General features: G+C 47.3%; 1 protein-coding gene across 2 annotated transcripts in view; it reads left to right on the plus strand.

Annotated features, from left to right (window-relative positions):
* The window catches only part of GRIA3 (glutamate ionotropic receptor AMPA type subunit 3), a 157,950-nt gene that overhangs the window by 116,200 nt on the left and 24,836 nt on the right, over nucleotides 1-16,914 (plus strand). For both annotated transcript variants that reach the window (XM_075162371.1, XM_075162372.1), the window contains exon 12: nucleotides 2,959-3,157. In XM_075162371.1, the coding sequence (XP_075018472.1) occupies nucleotides 2,959-3,157 (199 nt within the window). The remainder of the gene's footprint in view (nucleotides 1-2,958; nucleotides 3,158-16,914) is intronic.

The raw sequence follows: 16,914 nt of genomic DNA on the forward strand, positions 1-16,914 counted from the left end.
AGCCGTGCCACCTTCCCCTGCCCCTCAGCTGCTCTCCATTTTACAGTGCTGAATCTGTCTGACTTGGTTCGTGCAGGTTGCAAGATCTCCGGGGCAAGATATTGTTACCTTTCTCTGTGGGTAATATGCCATATGAGCATGCAGCTCGACACAGACTTTTTATTGTTACAGCAGTATGAGCTTGAGGTTTCACTGGTTTGGAAAATGCTTGTCTTCTGCACATCTTCATCCCAGCAACCCTGCTGACAGAAGGGGCAGCTACCAGTGCAAGACTTTTCCTATGGGAAACTACAGGGAGAATGAACACATACTGTTTGGTTCCCAATAGTTCCATTGAATTTATCTAAACACCCTGGCAAGTCTTTTTTTCACCTTCCTGTTTCAAGATCTACTGTAATCAAGAGGGGAACCTGCAAACCCCAGATAAAGCCAGTCTTGCTGTAGGCACGTGGATGTTCCATCTGCCGTACCTGCTAGCCAGGCTCCTGCTCGGTCTGCCTCTGAAACTGTCCCCCTCACTGCCGGGAGGAGGAATTCAACTCCAGGTCTTCTCTGAAGATGGAAAGTATGTAGTGATGCAGTGAACGAAAGGGAGATGAATTTCACCTGACGTAGCCATCTAAAAGCAATAGGCTGTGTTTTAGTTAGGCATCTCGGTTCCCTCCAAAGTCACGAGACAGATCGGCACCTTCAGACTTACCCCACGCTACAGCAAGTGAGATAAATCTCTTTCTGAGGGTGTCCGTCTCCTCTCTTTCTCTCCGCTGGCTCCGAAGGGAGCCTTACGTGACAAGTTCAGCAGGCACTGCTTTGGAGTTGGCTAAAATGACGTCAGCCCACGTAAGAGGCTGATTCGGTGTGAAGGGTATCGAGCTTTACAAAGCGGCTAAAGCCAAGACCCCGACTGGTAAGGGAGCTGGCCAGAAAGGGCTTCAGCCATCTGTAAAATCCCAAGATACTCACTTGATACCTACAAAGATTGTAGAGCGAGACAGAGAGATTCCTTGAGTTACGACATTATTCTGGATTTACATTTCTGCAGCTTACCTTTGCAGCTACTCAGTAGCCTTCTGTTAGCGAGCACAGCTGCGGCACAGCCCAGGTTGAAACTTGGAAGCCTTTTATCCTCTTGGGAAGCCCTCAAGAAAGGCGGGGAAGCCTCCTGTGCTTGTCTGGCGGGTGTGTGCCTGCCCTGAGGAAGCGCAGGCAGGCCAGAGCGGTTGAGATGTCTCTCAGAGTTCCCACCTCAAAAGTCATTGCTTCCCGACGGACAGCGAGGTGATGCATCACTCCTCGAGCTTCCCTAAGCTTGGTAACCACCTGAACCGCCTTGCACGTTGGTATGGACTTGGCGCAGCAGTCCTTGGGGTGCTAACCGCTGGCAGGCGGTGCGTACGGTAATCCATAGGAACCAGCCTGCATCTGCCCTCTCAGTGGGAGCTGCTGCTTCAGTGTCTTGGACAGAGGAGAATGGAGAATAGCAGTGCTTCACCTCGTAGTTTGTTTCTCCACATTCCTCTAAGCTATTTCAGATTGCTCTCTCTGTTTTTATTGTGTTGGCGATTTTTTTTCTTTGGTGTGTTCTTTAATGTCGGATGGATTTTTTTTTTCCTTTCTTTTTTTCTTGATAATTTAATGGGATTTTTTTAATGGCTCAGGCCATCTCAGGCTCTGGCCAGTTTACCAGCTAACCCCCCTGTGTGGGTGGGGTGGGGCACGTCACGAGACTTTTGCTTTTTTCCTGTCTCCATCTGTTGGTAGGACAACTTGTACCCACTGTCTTGGGATGGCACTGAGGGGCTTGAAGGAAACAAATAAACAGGTAAGAGTTCTCTTGCTTTCTATTTCTTCCCTTCACACAAACTGAGGACTACAGCACCCAGGTTCCACGGATTTAATGTATCTGGGATTGATTCTTCCTCCACTGGTATCGGTAGAGTTAAGGGAAAACATATGAAATAGCTTTGTCTCAGGTCCTGAAATGATTCCTGGTCAACATGCTGTGTTTGAAGAATGAGCACTATACACGGAGGTAAAATTCCCCACCCAGCTGAGCGCATGGCACTGGCATCCTTCAGCCCCGAACAAATATTCTGAGCCTGACATTGAATTGCTTTAAAGCATCAAGAGAGAGCTCTTACTGACAGGATCTAGACCTCCTGACCACTAGGCATTTTGTAATTATATGTTTACAAATAGGCTTTTTTTTAGTCCTTGTGTATCCTTTTAAAAAACAAAAACCAAAAAACACAAATTTTTTTCTGCTTCCTTCTCTGTTGCTCTGGTGGCTATAAAGCTTGACTTGGAACAGTGCAACATGCAAATTTTAATTAACATAAACCATAAAACAAATCAGCCTCTCTCCTCACTTCAATATGCAGATTCAGTCTATAATTCCTGCTGGTTGTGATGGGAGAAGGATACCGGATCATTTTTGTTTCATTCCTTTGCATGTTTACTCAGATGCCTTTTTGCAGTTTACTATGTCTTACATTTTGAGAGTCGATGCAGTAAAAGGTACATTCGTGTCCTCCACGCGGGGCAGCCCCCAAAGAGACACGATGCTGGCGTATCGCAGCAGGCAAATCCAGCCCCGGGGAAAGGCTGGGCAAGCAGAGAAGTCAAAAGTCTTCTGGCAAAAGACTTCTCCAGCAAAGGGTCCGTGGAAGTCAGGAGAGCTTGTTCCTCTCCCAGCCTCCGATGGGGTTGGCTCAGATGAATTGTTTCTTAATTGACTGTCCTTGGTTTTGGAAGACGGGAGAGAGAGTTTAACTAGGTGAGACCAGATGCACGCCGAGTTTGATCTCCTGAGGAAGGCTATCGGGAACTGGCTCGCAGTCCGCCCGTTCACAGATACTGAACAAAAGGGTTGTGCATGTGAATTTCTCTTCAATGAGAAAAAAAAAAAAGATCAAGGAATGTCTTCAAAGCAATTTGATGATCTGTGTTTTTCCATAGATCTCTCTCAGGGCGAATTGTCGGAGGAGTCTGGTGGTTCTTCACGCTCATCATTATCTCTTCCTACACTGCTAATCTTGCTGCCTTCCTTACGGTGGAAAGGATGGTTTCTCCCATAGAGAGCGCAGAGGACCTGGCTAAACAAACCGAAATAGCCTATGGCACTTTGGATTCAGGCTCAACCAAAGAATTCTTTAGAGTAAGTCTGTTAAATCTCCATTAGAGCTTTTCTAAACTGTAAGTGCCTGATATATGGTTTTCGGTCGTTTGTTTCTACCCAACTGTAATAGCTGTTCTGGTGAAAGCTGCTTTGTGCCATCAGGACAGGCCTGAGTGCAGATTTCAGTATCAAAAGGCATTTTATCAAAAATGGGTGGTTTTGCTCAACCTGAAACATCTCAAGATGGAAAACCTGACCTCTGCTATCACGGGAAGGGGTTTTAACACAGTTTCAGAACCTCAGTCTGATGAGCAATAATGCAGTCGTTAGCACAATATTTAGCAAAGAAAACTCGTGGAGGAGTGATGCTCTTGACCTACTTGCTCTGTTTGCCCAGCTGGCGGCCGTTAATGCCAGCCGACATCGGTGTTCACTTGCCAGAACGAGAAGGGGGAGGGGAGGCATGTGTTGCCGTTCGTTTCTATATGGTGCATTGATTGCTGCAATAGTTGTTGCTGTGTCTTCATTGCTCGCCAGCCTCTGGCTGTGCCTGTATCAAGCAGTCAGGGGTGAAACGTTTGTACCCCAGAACACCGGTGTGAATTCGCCTTGGTTAGGGAAATGCTGGGTTTGCAGTATTTGGGGGTGGGGGGAGTATACACTTTTGTTTAAGATCGTTCTTTCTTTCTCCACTTGCCAAGCCACAAGCTGAACGGCAGAGGGTTTGGTGAGGGTCATTAAAAACTCTAAATATGACCTCAGACCACTTTTATGTAGCTAAAAACGTTGCAACCTGAAAAGCTCTTATTTCTGGCCTTTCCAAGGGCGAGCTGAAATGCTCAGCCCTTTCAGGGAGCTCTTGGTTCTCTCTCAGCAGTGCCAATCAGATGCCATTCAAATGAACATTTTTTTGTGTAGAAAAGTGGTCAGTGCTGCAGGACTAATTATTGCCTGTCACGCATACTGGCCAGGCGCAAGTGTGAGGGAGGAGGGAGACAAAAAAAAACCTTGCTGCTGTAGGCTGATTAAATACTGATGGCTCCTTGAATTTGCTTAAAATTCCAATACACAACCACACACACACTTACATGTGTGGTATAAATCTGATGTAAAGCTGGAAGTGAATGCAAAGGTATTTTATGAAGCTTTTGTACTCTGCCTTACTTACATGTAATGTCTTTATATAAAAATAGGAACTCAGTAATTCTTAATTAACTCTGGTGGCTGGTATGTCACAACGACTTCTGTTTTTATTAAATCCTGTAAGATAAACACTGACCTTGTGAGGGTGACGTGAGTGTGTAAAAATTTGTATTCTGCTTAATTATCAGCCTGAGGCAGTATTATCTGCACAGCAAAAATGAGTTGAGTGGACCTGTCAGAAGTGGTAGCGCAACTTGATTAGAAATATCGGTGCTGTTTACAGTCACTATACTGTTCTTGGGGGGAAAAAAGCCTTCTTCTGAGTATCTCATTACCATTCATACAGAAAGAGGGATTGTATGGGGGTGTTTCTTCATTTCCTTAATAGTTTGACATAAGAAGGAAATCCCTTCTCACCAAGAGATCAAAGGAATGAGTGTTTCGTGTGAAAGGATACAAAGTCTAGTAAATGTATGAATACTTTGTTGTGCTGTTAATAGTCTTGAGATGAGCTGTGACTCTCTCCTGGTGCTGGAGAACGCGGGGCTGTGAATGAGGAGGATCTGTCAGGAGCTGCCGGCTCCGTCAGGCAGGGAGAGGAGGCAGAGCAGAGCCCGGCGGTGGTGGAGCGGGGCGTAACGCCTGCTCCGGCGGATCCGGACGGGCCAGCTGGGAAGGAGAATGGGCCCTAAGTGGTGCTTCTCTCTCCTCGGCGTTTTCAAGACACACAACATAACTTCAGTTGTATTAACTTCTGCAGAGTAATTAATTTGAATAGAGCGATGCAGCCGTGAAACTGTTGTAATTAGAGTCTTCTTCAGCTGATTTGAGAAGGGCAAAAGCTTTGCCTTAGATTAAATGCATATGTTCACATAAATACTTTGTTGTACAGTCTTTATTAGCTACTTAATAAGATGGTAATGATGGCTGAAACTTGAAATAACTCTTAGAGGACACTTGGTTGCTGAGCGCCTGCTGCACAGCCCGTGCCTGCCCCGTGGTTTGGGTTCTTTTCTCCCTGTAAACGCTTTTCTCACTGCTCCTAGAGCGGCAGTGGGAGTGACAGGGGTCTGAGTCAGAGCGAGCGTGAGTTCTCCTGGGTACAGCGTGATGCTTATTCCCTCTGAGGGGTGAATATCCTCCTCCGCCCATTCCCCACCAGCATTTAACCAATTGAAGCAGCAGCTGGCTGAGTGGGTCAGGATCATCTACCCAGTGCGAAAGGAACCTTCTAACTGGGGGGATGGCTGCCTGAGCAAGTTAGTGCAGTCCTTCCTTACACTGGTTGCCCATGCGTGTGTACACACGCTCTGGCTGTGGCATCTGAGAGGTAGCTAACTCTTCCCTAGAGACGGGAGAGGTTACCTGGCTGTGAGCAGGAGGTCAGCACATGTGTGGAGGCACCAAGAACAGTAACTTGGCTTTGTAGCTGGGCCATGACTTCACACAGGAGGCACAGGACAGTATCTCCAGGATCCCATAAAGAAGCTTGTATGTGTATATCTCTTCCTAAAGCTGTAAAGCTAAAATGTTTCTCAAAGATATTAGTCAGATATTGATCTTAATGGCTGCTGTTGGCCAGTGAAAGGTGCTAGACTGACAAAGGAAGGAAAAATGCCTCCTAATGCATCATAGAGGGACGACACAAATGAGCTTCAGATACCCACCATCTTGTCTGCGTGTCCTAGAAGGAGCTCCTTTAGAGCCTTCAGTCCACAGCTCCTTTCTGCCAACCCCATTTCCAACTAGGAACACTTTTGAAGATTTCTTTTACAGTGTGCATACCTATCTGGTAGGAACTGGAACGAAACCAGCACCTCATTTCAGATGAACAGATGGTAATGACTTTCAGCCACTTCAGACCCGGGCAGACTCCAGCTAGTGACCTATTTTATAGCGTTGGCTGTTTCCCTAAACATTGCAATGTCTCCCAGATAGACGCTCTCCCAGCTATGTAGATTAAAGCTAGATACACCATTGCTGTTTCAAGCCTGCACAATAACTGCTGTCGGCATGATATTGCTGTCAAGTTACAAGAAGAGAGCCTATTTTTGATAACAGTTTCACAACAAGCACTACTCATGCTCGTCACTTGTTGGTGACTCTTCGCATCAGGGCCTTTGTCCCCCCAGTATATCTAAGAACCAAATGGGCCTTCCTGTGTTTTCATGGTTGTTGCTTGTTTCTGCTCAGAAACATTCTACATTTTGCACTAATTACCTTATAAAGGCATTTAAATGGCAATCAATAGGTTACATCAATTCCCTTTTGACTTTCAAAGGGCATTCATCCATATGGAAAAGGAAAAGAAAGAACCTCTCCTTAGATATTTATTAACATACAGTCTCAGATTAAGGACTCCAAAATACCTCTTTCTCTTTCTTGAAAACGAGCAAAGGCCTGTACTAGAAAGCAATTTCAAATCACTAAGCTGCTACTTTTAAGGGTGTATCTGTTAGAATTAACATCTTCTAATACATTCAATTAAAGCTTCAGCATATCTGAGCAGCTCATCAAATCAATATAACACCATTTAATCCAAATTCAGCACTGAGCCTAAGTATAATACCACAGTCTAATAGGTTTCAGACCTCCAATATGCATATATTCAAAAAGCATGACCTTTACAACCAATTAGTAATTCTTATGTAAACTTGGCTGTATTTAAACTTCAGTAGAAGCAGAACATGTTTCTAGACATTTAGAAATATAAATTGCTCTTGAATTTCTGGTGGTTTCTTTTAATTGATAGCAGATATCTGTGTTAAGAGACTTCTGTAAAATAACTTGCAAAGTTTGTGTTTGATCGTTGACAAACACAGCTGACCCGCTAGTGCACTTGACTGAAAACCTGAAATTTCAGAAGGTTTCCTCGAAATTGATCTGATGTGACAAGACTTTATAGGAGAAAATATTGAGGCAGGTAACATTTAGCAAGATCTTTCATTAGGTCCTTCTCCCTTTTGTGGGAGATTGAAGGTGGCTCATATCACACCATTACCAATGTAGTTAATCACTGTTAACTAAAGCTAAGAGGACAAAGAAGGCCTCAAAGGGCTGATATTTTATTGTAGAACTCTCTATTTTTCTCAGCAATGGTTTCAAGGATATCCCTGACAAAACGACTCGACCATCCAATGGCTCCCCCGTGCCTCAGATGAAATGACTTGCTGTTCTGAAGTCAGTTCCTAATTTTTTCTCCTGAAAATGGCACTAATTGCCAGGCCTGTTAGGAATTTCAGTAGAAAGGCCAAAGATCCTTTGGACATGATGGTTCCTGCTCTTACAGTTGGTTACTGCTACCTGGCACTGATGTTCATGAGTATTGGGTAGAGTTGGACACGACGTTGCTTCTGCTGTCAATACAGGCTTTAGGCTCAGTGCCTGGAGGAGTCAAACAGGCCCACAGCCTTCAAGATACTATTAGCTTAGATACTATTTTTAGGAATTTTTTGCAACACAGTATGAAATTCACAGCTAAGGCTAAAGTTTCCATTACTTCAGGACACATGGGAGTGATAGCTGACTTGAGGACACCGAGGAGTCTGCTTTCCTTGTGCCTCCTGTGTGGAGGCTTCACTTCTCATTGCACTTGCATAGCTTGCCCAGACACTTCAGTAATATTTTGCTCTTAATTAGTGTTTTGTGAGAAGGCGATACTGTTCTATTTACGCCTCTGTGGGTACGTTCAGCACTTGAAATTCCTCTTCATCAGTTTTCTCAAAAGTGGTTCTTTCCAGATGTGAGGCCTTTCTGGACTTCACATAAAATATGATATAAAACTACAGTTTTTAGGACACAGGGAGTCATGTTAAGTATGGCCCTTAAGATGGTTCCCCTTTTTCTCTCTTCACGGTTTCATCAAGTCTGAATAGTTCAGCAAGAGCAGATAGAAAAGCACGCGATGGCGAGAGGCTTTGCGTTTCTGTCTGCAGCTCTGGTCGCCCATGCTGAAGATAGGTGCTTTGACATGGAAACATGTAGCAGGAAAAGCATGTAAATATGTTAAGGAGACTGGTGAGGTATCTCTTGAAAAGAACTTTAAGTACAACTTGTTTAGCTGGTAAAACTAAAGCTGATACAGAAAACGATTTGCTCAAAAGAAAAGAAGAAACATTAGACAGATTAGCACCAAAGCAGAAAATAAACGTTTATCTGAAAAAACAGTGAAAGAACAAATGAACGAATTGACCCCAAATTCCTTGGAAATTAAAAGAACGTTCCTTAAACCCATCAAAAGGATTTTGAAATACCTTCCCCTAAAAGCACCCGGGGTAACTAACCCTCCCCTGCTGTTCGGGCAGTGCCTTGTAACGGGCTGTACGAGGTGGGGCTGCAGTGGCACTGGCGAGGCCGGCGCGTCCCTCCCGGCTCCAAAGATCCCGCTGGATCCACCCCAGCTGGCCGTGGGCGGGGGGGACCCCCGCGTACGGTCCCTCCCGGGGCCCTGGGTCAGGGCAGGCTGCGGCGGGGCGGCTGGTCCCGCGGGCGGGCGGCGGGGCGGGAGCACAGCACCGCCCCGGACCCGTTAGGAGAGAGGGAGACATGACGACCGTAATGCCTTCTGAAGCACTAGCACATTGCACCCAGTTGTAAGATAAAGAGCTCATTGCTTTCCTCTGATGATAAGGTTGTGTGAAGACAGGAGGTAAAGGAAATAAATTCTACCAGCAAGCGGTTTAGGTAAGGAAAAGCCTCGAATTATGAACCAATAGCTGCTGTGCGATTTTTATGCATTCCGTGCAATCAAACGATATTGAGATCATCATTAGAGCCTATTAAAAACACCATAGCGAACTCTGTGCACGCAGCACTAAGGGTCTCATCTGCAGTTAAACTCCTTGATTTTTAATTTCAAAATTTATTTTGCTAGTGAAGATGAAGGACTTGTCTCTAGCAGAGCATTCATACAAATGCTTTGCTTTTGCCTTTGGATAAAACTATGATTAGCGGTTTTAAGCTTTCTGTGTTCTTGGCATCAAGCAAAACAACACAGTCGTCATAACAAATGCCTGACAAAAATATTGAAGTGCGATTGTATTTATGGACTTTGAAGAATAGAACATCAGAGAAAAGCGATAGCTTCCAATACAAGCTGTACAGATCTTTGATAGGCAACGTGGCTATTAATCAGAAAAATTACTGTGGTTTAACTGTTTTTCAACACAGAAGGTGTGAAAAACTTACTCGCCCGTATATTCTCTCTCCCTTCCCTGTTTGATGTAGGTGGGGGTGTGCACAAATATTAAAAGGTGAATGTATGTGTGCAGAGGGACCACAGCCTCTCCGTTGCATGAATGATAGATGATCTACTTGTGGCGAGGCGTTTCTTTTAATCTGTCGAACCCCCTTTCCGCCACATGGCTAACAGGCAGTTTTAAAGACAGCAGGAAATCAAATGTGACATAATTACAAAAGAAATGGGTTCCCATGAAGTGATCTAATGTCTTTAAGCCTATGGATTGGAGAGGAAAATGTATCCTTACAGGAACTAAAATTAACGGCACATCCATCATCTACTCCTTGGAAAGGAAACGTTTGGATGGAACCGGGCTTAAGGTGGCTGAACCGTTTTACGAATTTCAGCAGACAAGCCAGGATTCAACGAAGCTTTCGGTCAACACGTAATAACAAATATTTGAATAAACGTCTCCTTTATCTTCAATAACAGATGGCATTTGTCTATCAGCTCTACTGGTGTTTGTGGTTTAGGCTTTCCAGCTCACCTACGTCTCAACACTGCTCAGAAGTCGCTCTCTGTAAGAGCAGGGCTGCCCTGCAGAGGTGACCGGTTTCCTCGGGTCAGGCAGCGCGTGTGGCTGCGGTGGAGCCCGGCGCAGCAGCTCGCCGTGGGTTAACGCCGTAACTGAGGCTGCACCACGGAGGCGAAGCAGAGCGCGCCTCGGGGAAAAATCGCTCGCTGTTCGAATGCTCTGCTTTTTGGAGAGCGGCTCTATGGTAATGATAATGACATTGCTCAAGACAGCAAGGACCCTGGTTTTTCAAGTCTTTCCTACTTTACGTAATGCTGCTGTGTCACATTAATACATGCTTGTTAGGGATTAATTTAAAATACATGGGTGCTGATAAATTACTCACAGCGCTGCTACTGTTACTTCTGCATAATTAGAAAATACATGAAGGTTTAGAAACTCTAATGATGTGAATATGAAACATCCCCTCTTGCAGTCCACTGGGATTTCTCCATCATTGCCTGTATATTGGCCGATTCTGTCTGGAGCTGAAAACTCATTAGACCTGACAGCGTTCAGATCGTCTGCTGGAAACGCTGTTCTCTGTTAATTTATTACGGGCCAAATCCAGAGCAGGGCTGGTGCACTGCTCAGCTGCCCGGACGAGACGGCTCTGCTGAATGTGTCAGTGCTGGAAGGATGCCCCTTAGCCTGAAGGCTGACGTAATCCCTGCCTCCGGCCGGCTCGGGGGCGCGCGGCCTCCTGCTCCCCAGACGGACGGACAGACAGACAGGCGTGCGGAGCACCGCCGGACGGATCCTCAGCAGGGGCGCCCGGCCCTGGCGCCTCCCCGCGCGGCCTCGCAGCGCGCTTCCTCGGGGCGGGCCAGAGGATTTACAGAGAGCTTGTCTCTTGGTAAAGACTTTCATTTTAATTTCCCAGTCGGTATTGCAACGGGGAGGAATGGAAGACAGCAATAAAGTGAGGAGATGAATATAGGTGTAGTCAGAAGTTCAGTATTGTGCCAGGAAAGGACGTCTTAAAATCTTGATTTACATTCCGCTACTCAGGCTGTTACTGACCTGTCAGCGACGTCTGGTTGCAGCCGGAGTGACTTTTGCTTGTCTGTTCGTACGAGCAGCGCGCACTCCAGAAAAGATGTCTGTTAAAGCAGCTGCAGCACATTGCCTGCCTGCTGCCAGAGCTCACGTTTTCAGAATGGCCGTGATACACAGGAAGGAGGTCTCAAAAGAAAACTCCTACAATACTCTATTATTTTTGGAAGATAAACTTTCTTTTGTAATTGTAAAAAAAAACCACCTATGTATGTCAGGTGTGGAAAAACTGTAGCGTTGCTGAAGCCTGGAGGGTTTTTTGCAGCTGCGTGTGTGCGCAGCGCTGCCGTCGACCCTCCTTCCCCACCCCCGCCTCCGCGGGCTCCCTGCTGGACTCCCGTCCCTGCTGGACTCCCGTCCCCGCTGGACTCCCGTCCCTGCTGGACTCCCGTCCCTGCTGGACTCCCGTCCCTGATGGACTCCCGTCCCTGATGGACTCCCGTCCCTGCTGGACTCCCGTCCCTGATGGACTCCCGTCCCCGCTGGACTCCCGTCCCTGATGGACTCCCGTCCCTGATGGACTCCCGTCCCTGATGGACTCCCGTCCCCGCTGGACTCCCGTCCCTGCCGGACTCCCATCCCTGCCGGACTCCCATCCCTGATGGACTCCCGTCCCTGATGGACTCCCGTCCCTGATGGACTCCCATCCCCGCTGGACTCCCGTCCCCGCTGGACTCCCGTCCCTGCCGGACTCCCGTCCCCGCTGGACTCCCGTCCCTGCCGGACTCCCATCCCTGATGGACTCCCGTCCCCGCCGGACTCCCGTCCCTGCCGGACTCCCATCCCTGATGGACTCCCGTCCCCGCTGGACTCCCGTCCCTGCTGGACTCCCGTCCCTGATGGACTCCCGCTCCTGATGGACTCCCGTCCCCGCTGGACTCCCGTCCCCGCTGGACTCCCGTCCCTGCCGGACTCCCGTCCCCGCTGGACTCCCGTCCCTGCCGGACTCCCGTCCCTGCTGGACTCCCGTCCCCGCCGGACTCCCGTCCCTGCCGGACTCCCGTCCCTGATGGACTCCCGTCCCCGCTGGACTCCCGTCCCTGCTGGACTCCCGTCCCTGATGGACTCCCGCTCCTGATGGACTCCTGTCCCTGATGGACTCCCGTCCCCGCTGGACTCCCGTCCCCGCTGGACTCCCGTCCCTGCTGGACTCCCGCTCCTGATGGACTCCCGTCCCTGCTGGACTCCCATCCCCGCTGGACTCCCATCCCCGCTGGACTGACTCCCATCCCAGCTGGACTCCCATCCCCACTGGACTCCCGTCCCGGCTGGACTCCCGTCCCCGCTGGACTCCCGTCCCTGCTGGACTCCCGCTCCTGATGGACTCCTGCTCCTGATGGACTCCCATCCCAGCTGAACTCCCATCCCCGCTGGACTCCCATCCCCGCTGGACTGACTCCCATCCCAGCTGGACTCCCATCCCCACTGGACTCCCATCCCGGCTGGACTCCCGTCCCTGCTCCGGACCGGGGAGAGGTACTGCCGCTGGGACCAGAGGGCTCTCTCCGAAAGAGAGTAACTGTGCTCACAGCCCCTGTACAGGGGTCGTCTGAATCTTGACATAGGGGATCCTAGAGGAAAGCGGGCAGCCCCGGGATTTGTGGGCCTGATCCTTCAGCTTTCTGGGCTTCATTTGCCCCAATTGGGAAAGGAAAATGCCATTTCTAAAGCAGAAGTTATAATGTCATTAATTTGAACAACAAACCAACGTGACAATGTCTCCCAGCACAAACTTGACTGTGAAATATTATGATTCACCAGTTCACCCTTTCTTTTATATTTATGCATATGTTATCAAAGATTTGTGTATTCCTACAAATACACAGGCTAGCTTACAGACGCACGCTTGAACCTTGCTTATCTGTGGCGTCCCACAAATTCATAAGCGGTGGGTAGAGTTTGGTAGATTTGGGGGTTGGCCTTGCTAAAAGAGGGATGCCCTGTGCATGCTGATGGCATCTGACCTACTTTCATCTGCCGAGAATGTAAAAAAACAAGAGGTTCATGTAATGATGGGATTGATTTTTCTGACCGTATAGGTAAGTAAATTGCTGGCATCACAAGTTATCTGTGGCTAAAAGCTGTGACATTGATCTGTTAGAGTTTGCCCTATGACTTTCAGTAAATGACATCTCTGCTTTCATGTGCACCCTTGGGAGAGGGGACTAATGGTGCCCTCTGGCCTTCATGAGACCTATTTTTGCCTTCTCAGTAAAGAGCTTGGAAATCTCAGGCAGAGGAACCTTACTAATACTGTTTGTCACGTTCTTATTATTAGGCCAGCCTCCCCGTGCTCCAGAGCTGGCACTGGGCTGGGGGCTCCGGCCTCCGTCCCCCGCTCCTCCCAGGGGCAGCTGTGGCGGGGGTGACGCGGCGCCAGGCTTGCGGGGGAGCGGAAAGGCATCAAATCAAAGCCTTATCCAAAAGACCAAGACAGTGGTGGCCACTCCGTTGCAGTTTGCCATATTGAAAGTCCAAGAAAGCAACTGCCTAAAATCTCAAAGTGATCCCCAAGCCAGGCAGCAGTGGTGGTGCCAAGGCAGCCTTCTGGCATTTTTTCACTCCTGTTTAGTAACTTGCTTTTTAATGGTTCATAAGCTACTGGATTCATTAGCTGCTGTAGAAGAGCTAATTGTACACGCAGAAGAAAAGCAATGAGTGATGATAATGAAGCTAAGGTTCACACTTAACTACCTAAGTTCGTATCAGTGAGGCGTGCATCTATATAAAGGCAGCATGTATTACTCAGATTGAATACCTGCACTGTTTTTAGTACGGACCTTTGTGTTTTCTATCAGCAACATCTGTCTGACTTAGGGCTATAAATTTCCCTTGTTAAAGAGCTATAAAGTGGTCATAGCACTGGTGTAGCAGAGGAGCGCATTAACTCTGCAGCATAGGTCCTTTGTCGATGTCTCTGCCTACCTTTGCGTGCGATGCTCCGTCCGCTTTGCACTTGTCTCACTCCCATTTGCTGCACTTCCCGGTTGCATTTACTGCATTGCAATGTATGCTGGCCTGCTCCAAAGTATATTAAAGTTTACGTAGCCTGGACCCAGCCCTGAGACCAGGCAGCTGTAACTGGCTTGCTTCTGGGTTTTCTCCCTCTCCAGTATGGCCGTTCCATTTCTTACACTGATATTGCCCAGCATGAAACGTTCTTCTGCTCTTCCTCATAGCCCAGCTCCTGGATTACTGGGGAGACCTTTTCTCTTTCTCTTCTCCCTCTTTTTTTTTAAGCTTGTTTATCACTCTCTTAGTTTTGAAGACAGAGGTAAAAAATTTAACATCAGTGTAGCCTAAAATTTTAAACTTACAGAGTAAAAAAGGGAGACTATATAAATTAATTTTAAAAGTAAAATTGATTTGGGTGAATTTGGCTCATGACTGGATGATCAACAATAATCACCTGTAAGAGAACATTCTGAGCTTGACTGCTGGGAAATAATTTCCTGGTGCCTGGTGTCATAAGAAACAAAGGACCATTTTGATTATTTTAATAAAATAGCCCAACGGCGTGCATGAGGTGGGCATTTTGAAGAAGACCTGCAGGTCGCGGAGGAGGTGGCAGAGAGGCTAAAACGTTCTAAAATGAGCAAAGGGCATCCCTGTGACATACTTTTAAAGAGGAAAAATGCTGTTTCTTTCCAATAAAACAGCTTCACCGCTACTCAGTAGTGGAAGGAGGTGACGCAATGTCGCTTTTAGCAGAAGCTTCAGACAGATGTCTGCAGAGGGGGAAAGGTAATTCAGTCAATGGGAGAAGGCTTCAGTCACAAAGATGTTTCAGAGCTAAATTTAACCAATGTCAAGGAATCATCCAAGCTGTGCTGGGTTTTGCAATGTATCTCTAGGCGGTTTGGGATGTGCAAAAGTGAAACTAAGGCATCTGGTCCCGCTCAGCTGGAGGCAGGTTTGCGGGTGCTGTGGTTTTGTTGTTGTTGAATGGGTTGAAGAAATATCCGCAACCGAGGGGTAACCCTGCCCGTTTGATGCTAAGGCACGTTGTGGGTTGGTCTGGTTTTTCTTTTCAGTGCTGGAGCCAACCGCACATCAACCAGGAGAATTAGAATGAAAGACGGTGTTAAAATTGTGGACTGGTTGACTTGGCACCTTCTTTTAAAATTAACTCGCTGCTACCCAGAAGCAATGTGTGTTTATGTACCGGTTAATAACGGGCCAAACGAAGTGACTCCTCAGCACGAGAAAGGGAGCTGCCTGCACCCTCGTGCTGGGGTGTGCGTGGCTCGTACTTCTGCATAAACATCTCCGAATAAAGAACAAAGCCAGCACTACTGACAAAGCAAAGGCCAGCTCTATTTACATCTGTGGTAAGGCTGCGATAATGAAAAGACGCTTTAATGTGTCCCAAGGCCTAGATGAAACACTGAAAATGTTGCTTTTAAGAAAAAAATGGTAATAATATCCCCTTGAAATCCTGAGGAAATGTGTGTGACGGACTTCTTGAGAGCAATATCAAAGAAATGAAATAGGAGGTGCAGAGCACAGGGAGTTACTGCAGTTATGGGCTTTGAATTGGTTTAAATCTTTGCTTTTAAGCTTTTTTCCTAAATATCTCTTTAAAAGTAACACTTTAATGAGAGGGAAAATGTTTTACTGCCGCTGAACTCTAGCAGCAGTGCAGATCTGTCAGACCTTACCTTATTTTGGAGTGTAAATCCTTTCTCTGCAGTTGCTCCTGCTGTCTGGCCCCTCTCGCAGGTGTCAGACGGGGGGGACACGCTGGCGGGGCGGGGAGGGCGGTGGGAGCATCTGCAGAGGAGGACGGATGGGTGAAAATGTTCTTTCAGCACAGGGTTTGCAGCTCTGTAGTTAGAAAGGAAAGAAATTTTCCTTTTCTTAAAGTCTTTTAGGGGCTTTGGGGGTTTTTTTCAGGCAATTGGAAAAAGGAAAATGTTTACTCAAAATACCGTCTTTCATTTCATCTCGTTGCGTCTGTGGCCAGCTTTAGCCAACTGGTGGTTTCATGTGGTTGAGCAGGTGTAAAATACGGCTCCTGGGGCAGAAAACGCCCTCGAGCACTTCTGAGCGGTTGCAGGTTTCACAGCTCCGCTGGTGGCACTGTCCCTTTCTCTAAGAAGCCTCATCATAAATCATTGTTTTGGCCTCATTATGAATTTAGGGGAACGGCTGCAAAGAGCAGCACTAACCGAGCAGGACGCAGTGGCTGGAGCCCGTCACCTCCCTGGTCCCCGCTCCCGGGACATCCGTGGCTCCTCACCCAGACTCCCCCAGCCAGGCTCTGGCCGCTCCAAAACCAACACGCGCCCGATGCATTGTATTTTAACCTTTCCCAGTCAATACCTGCTGTCTTCATTTCTAGCTTGCATTTTTGTCTACTTCTACTAGATCAGACTGCTATACTCATTTAGTTAATTTGATATTAACAAGATACTATGAAAATCCCACTTGGCAGAAGAAGAGGTGGGCAATGATCATATAGATCTGATTTTTATTAACCACATCATCCAAAAGAATTACATGAAGGGAGCGAACTGTAAAGCTTAGACTGTTTGTTAAAGTTGAAGAGAGATCTGGTTTTGAGTACTGGAATTTGGTTTTTTGAAGCATGAATGGCGATATGCACCCTCTGCCCTTGGAGCAGGGAACGTGTTTTGTTTGGACCGTTTGCAGCCCTGAGCCTGCTGTTGGCACTCATCAGATAACTGTTATTATTAACAATGCACAGATGTATTGGCAAGTGCTTTTAGGTAGGCAGGCCAGCTGGAAAGAGTAGGAAAGAACTTCTAAAGACAGGTATTCTGGTGTGAGTTAGAAGATGAAAAGAAATTCTGGTTTACCTGTGTAATTAAAGGCACACTG

This window comes from Calonectris borealis, chromosome 13 (genome assembly GCF_964195595.1).
Source record: "Calonectris borealis chromosome 13, bCalBor7.hap1.2, whole genome shotgun sequence".
Taxonomy (NCBI): Eukaryota; Metazoa; Chordata; class Aves; order Procellariiformes; family Procellariidae; genus Calonectris; species Calonectris borealis.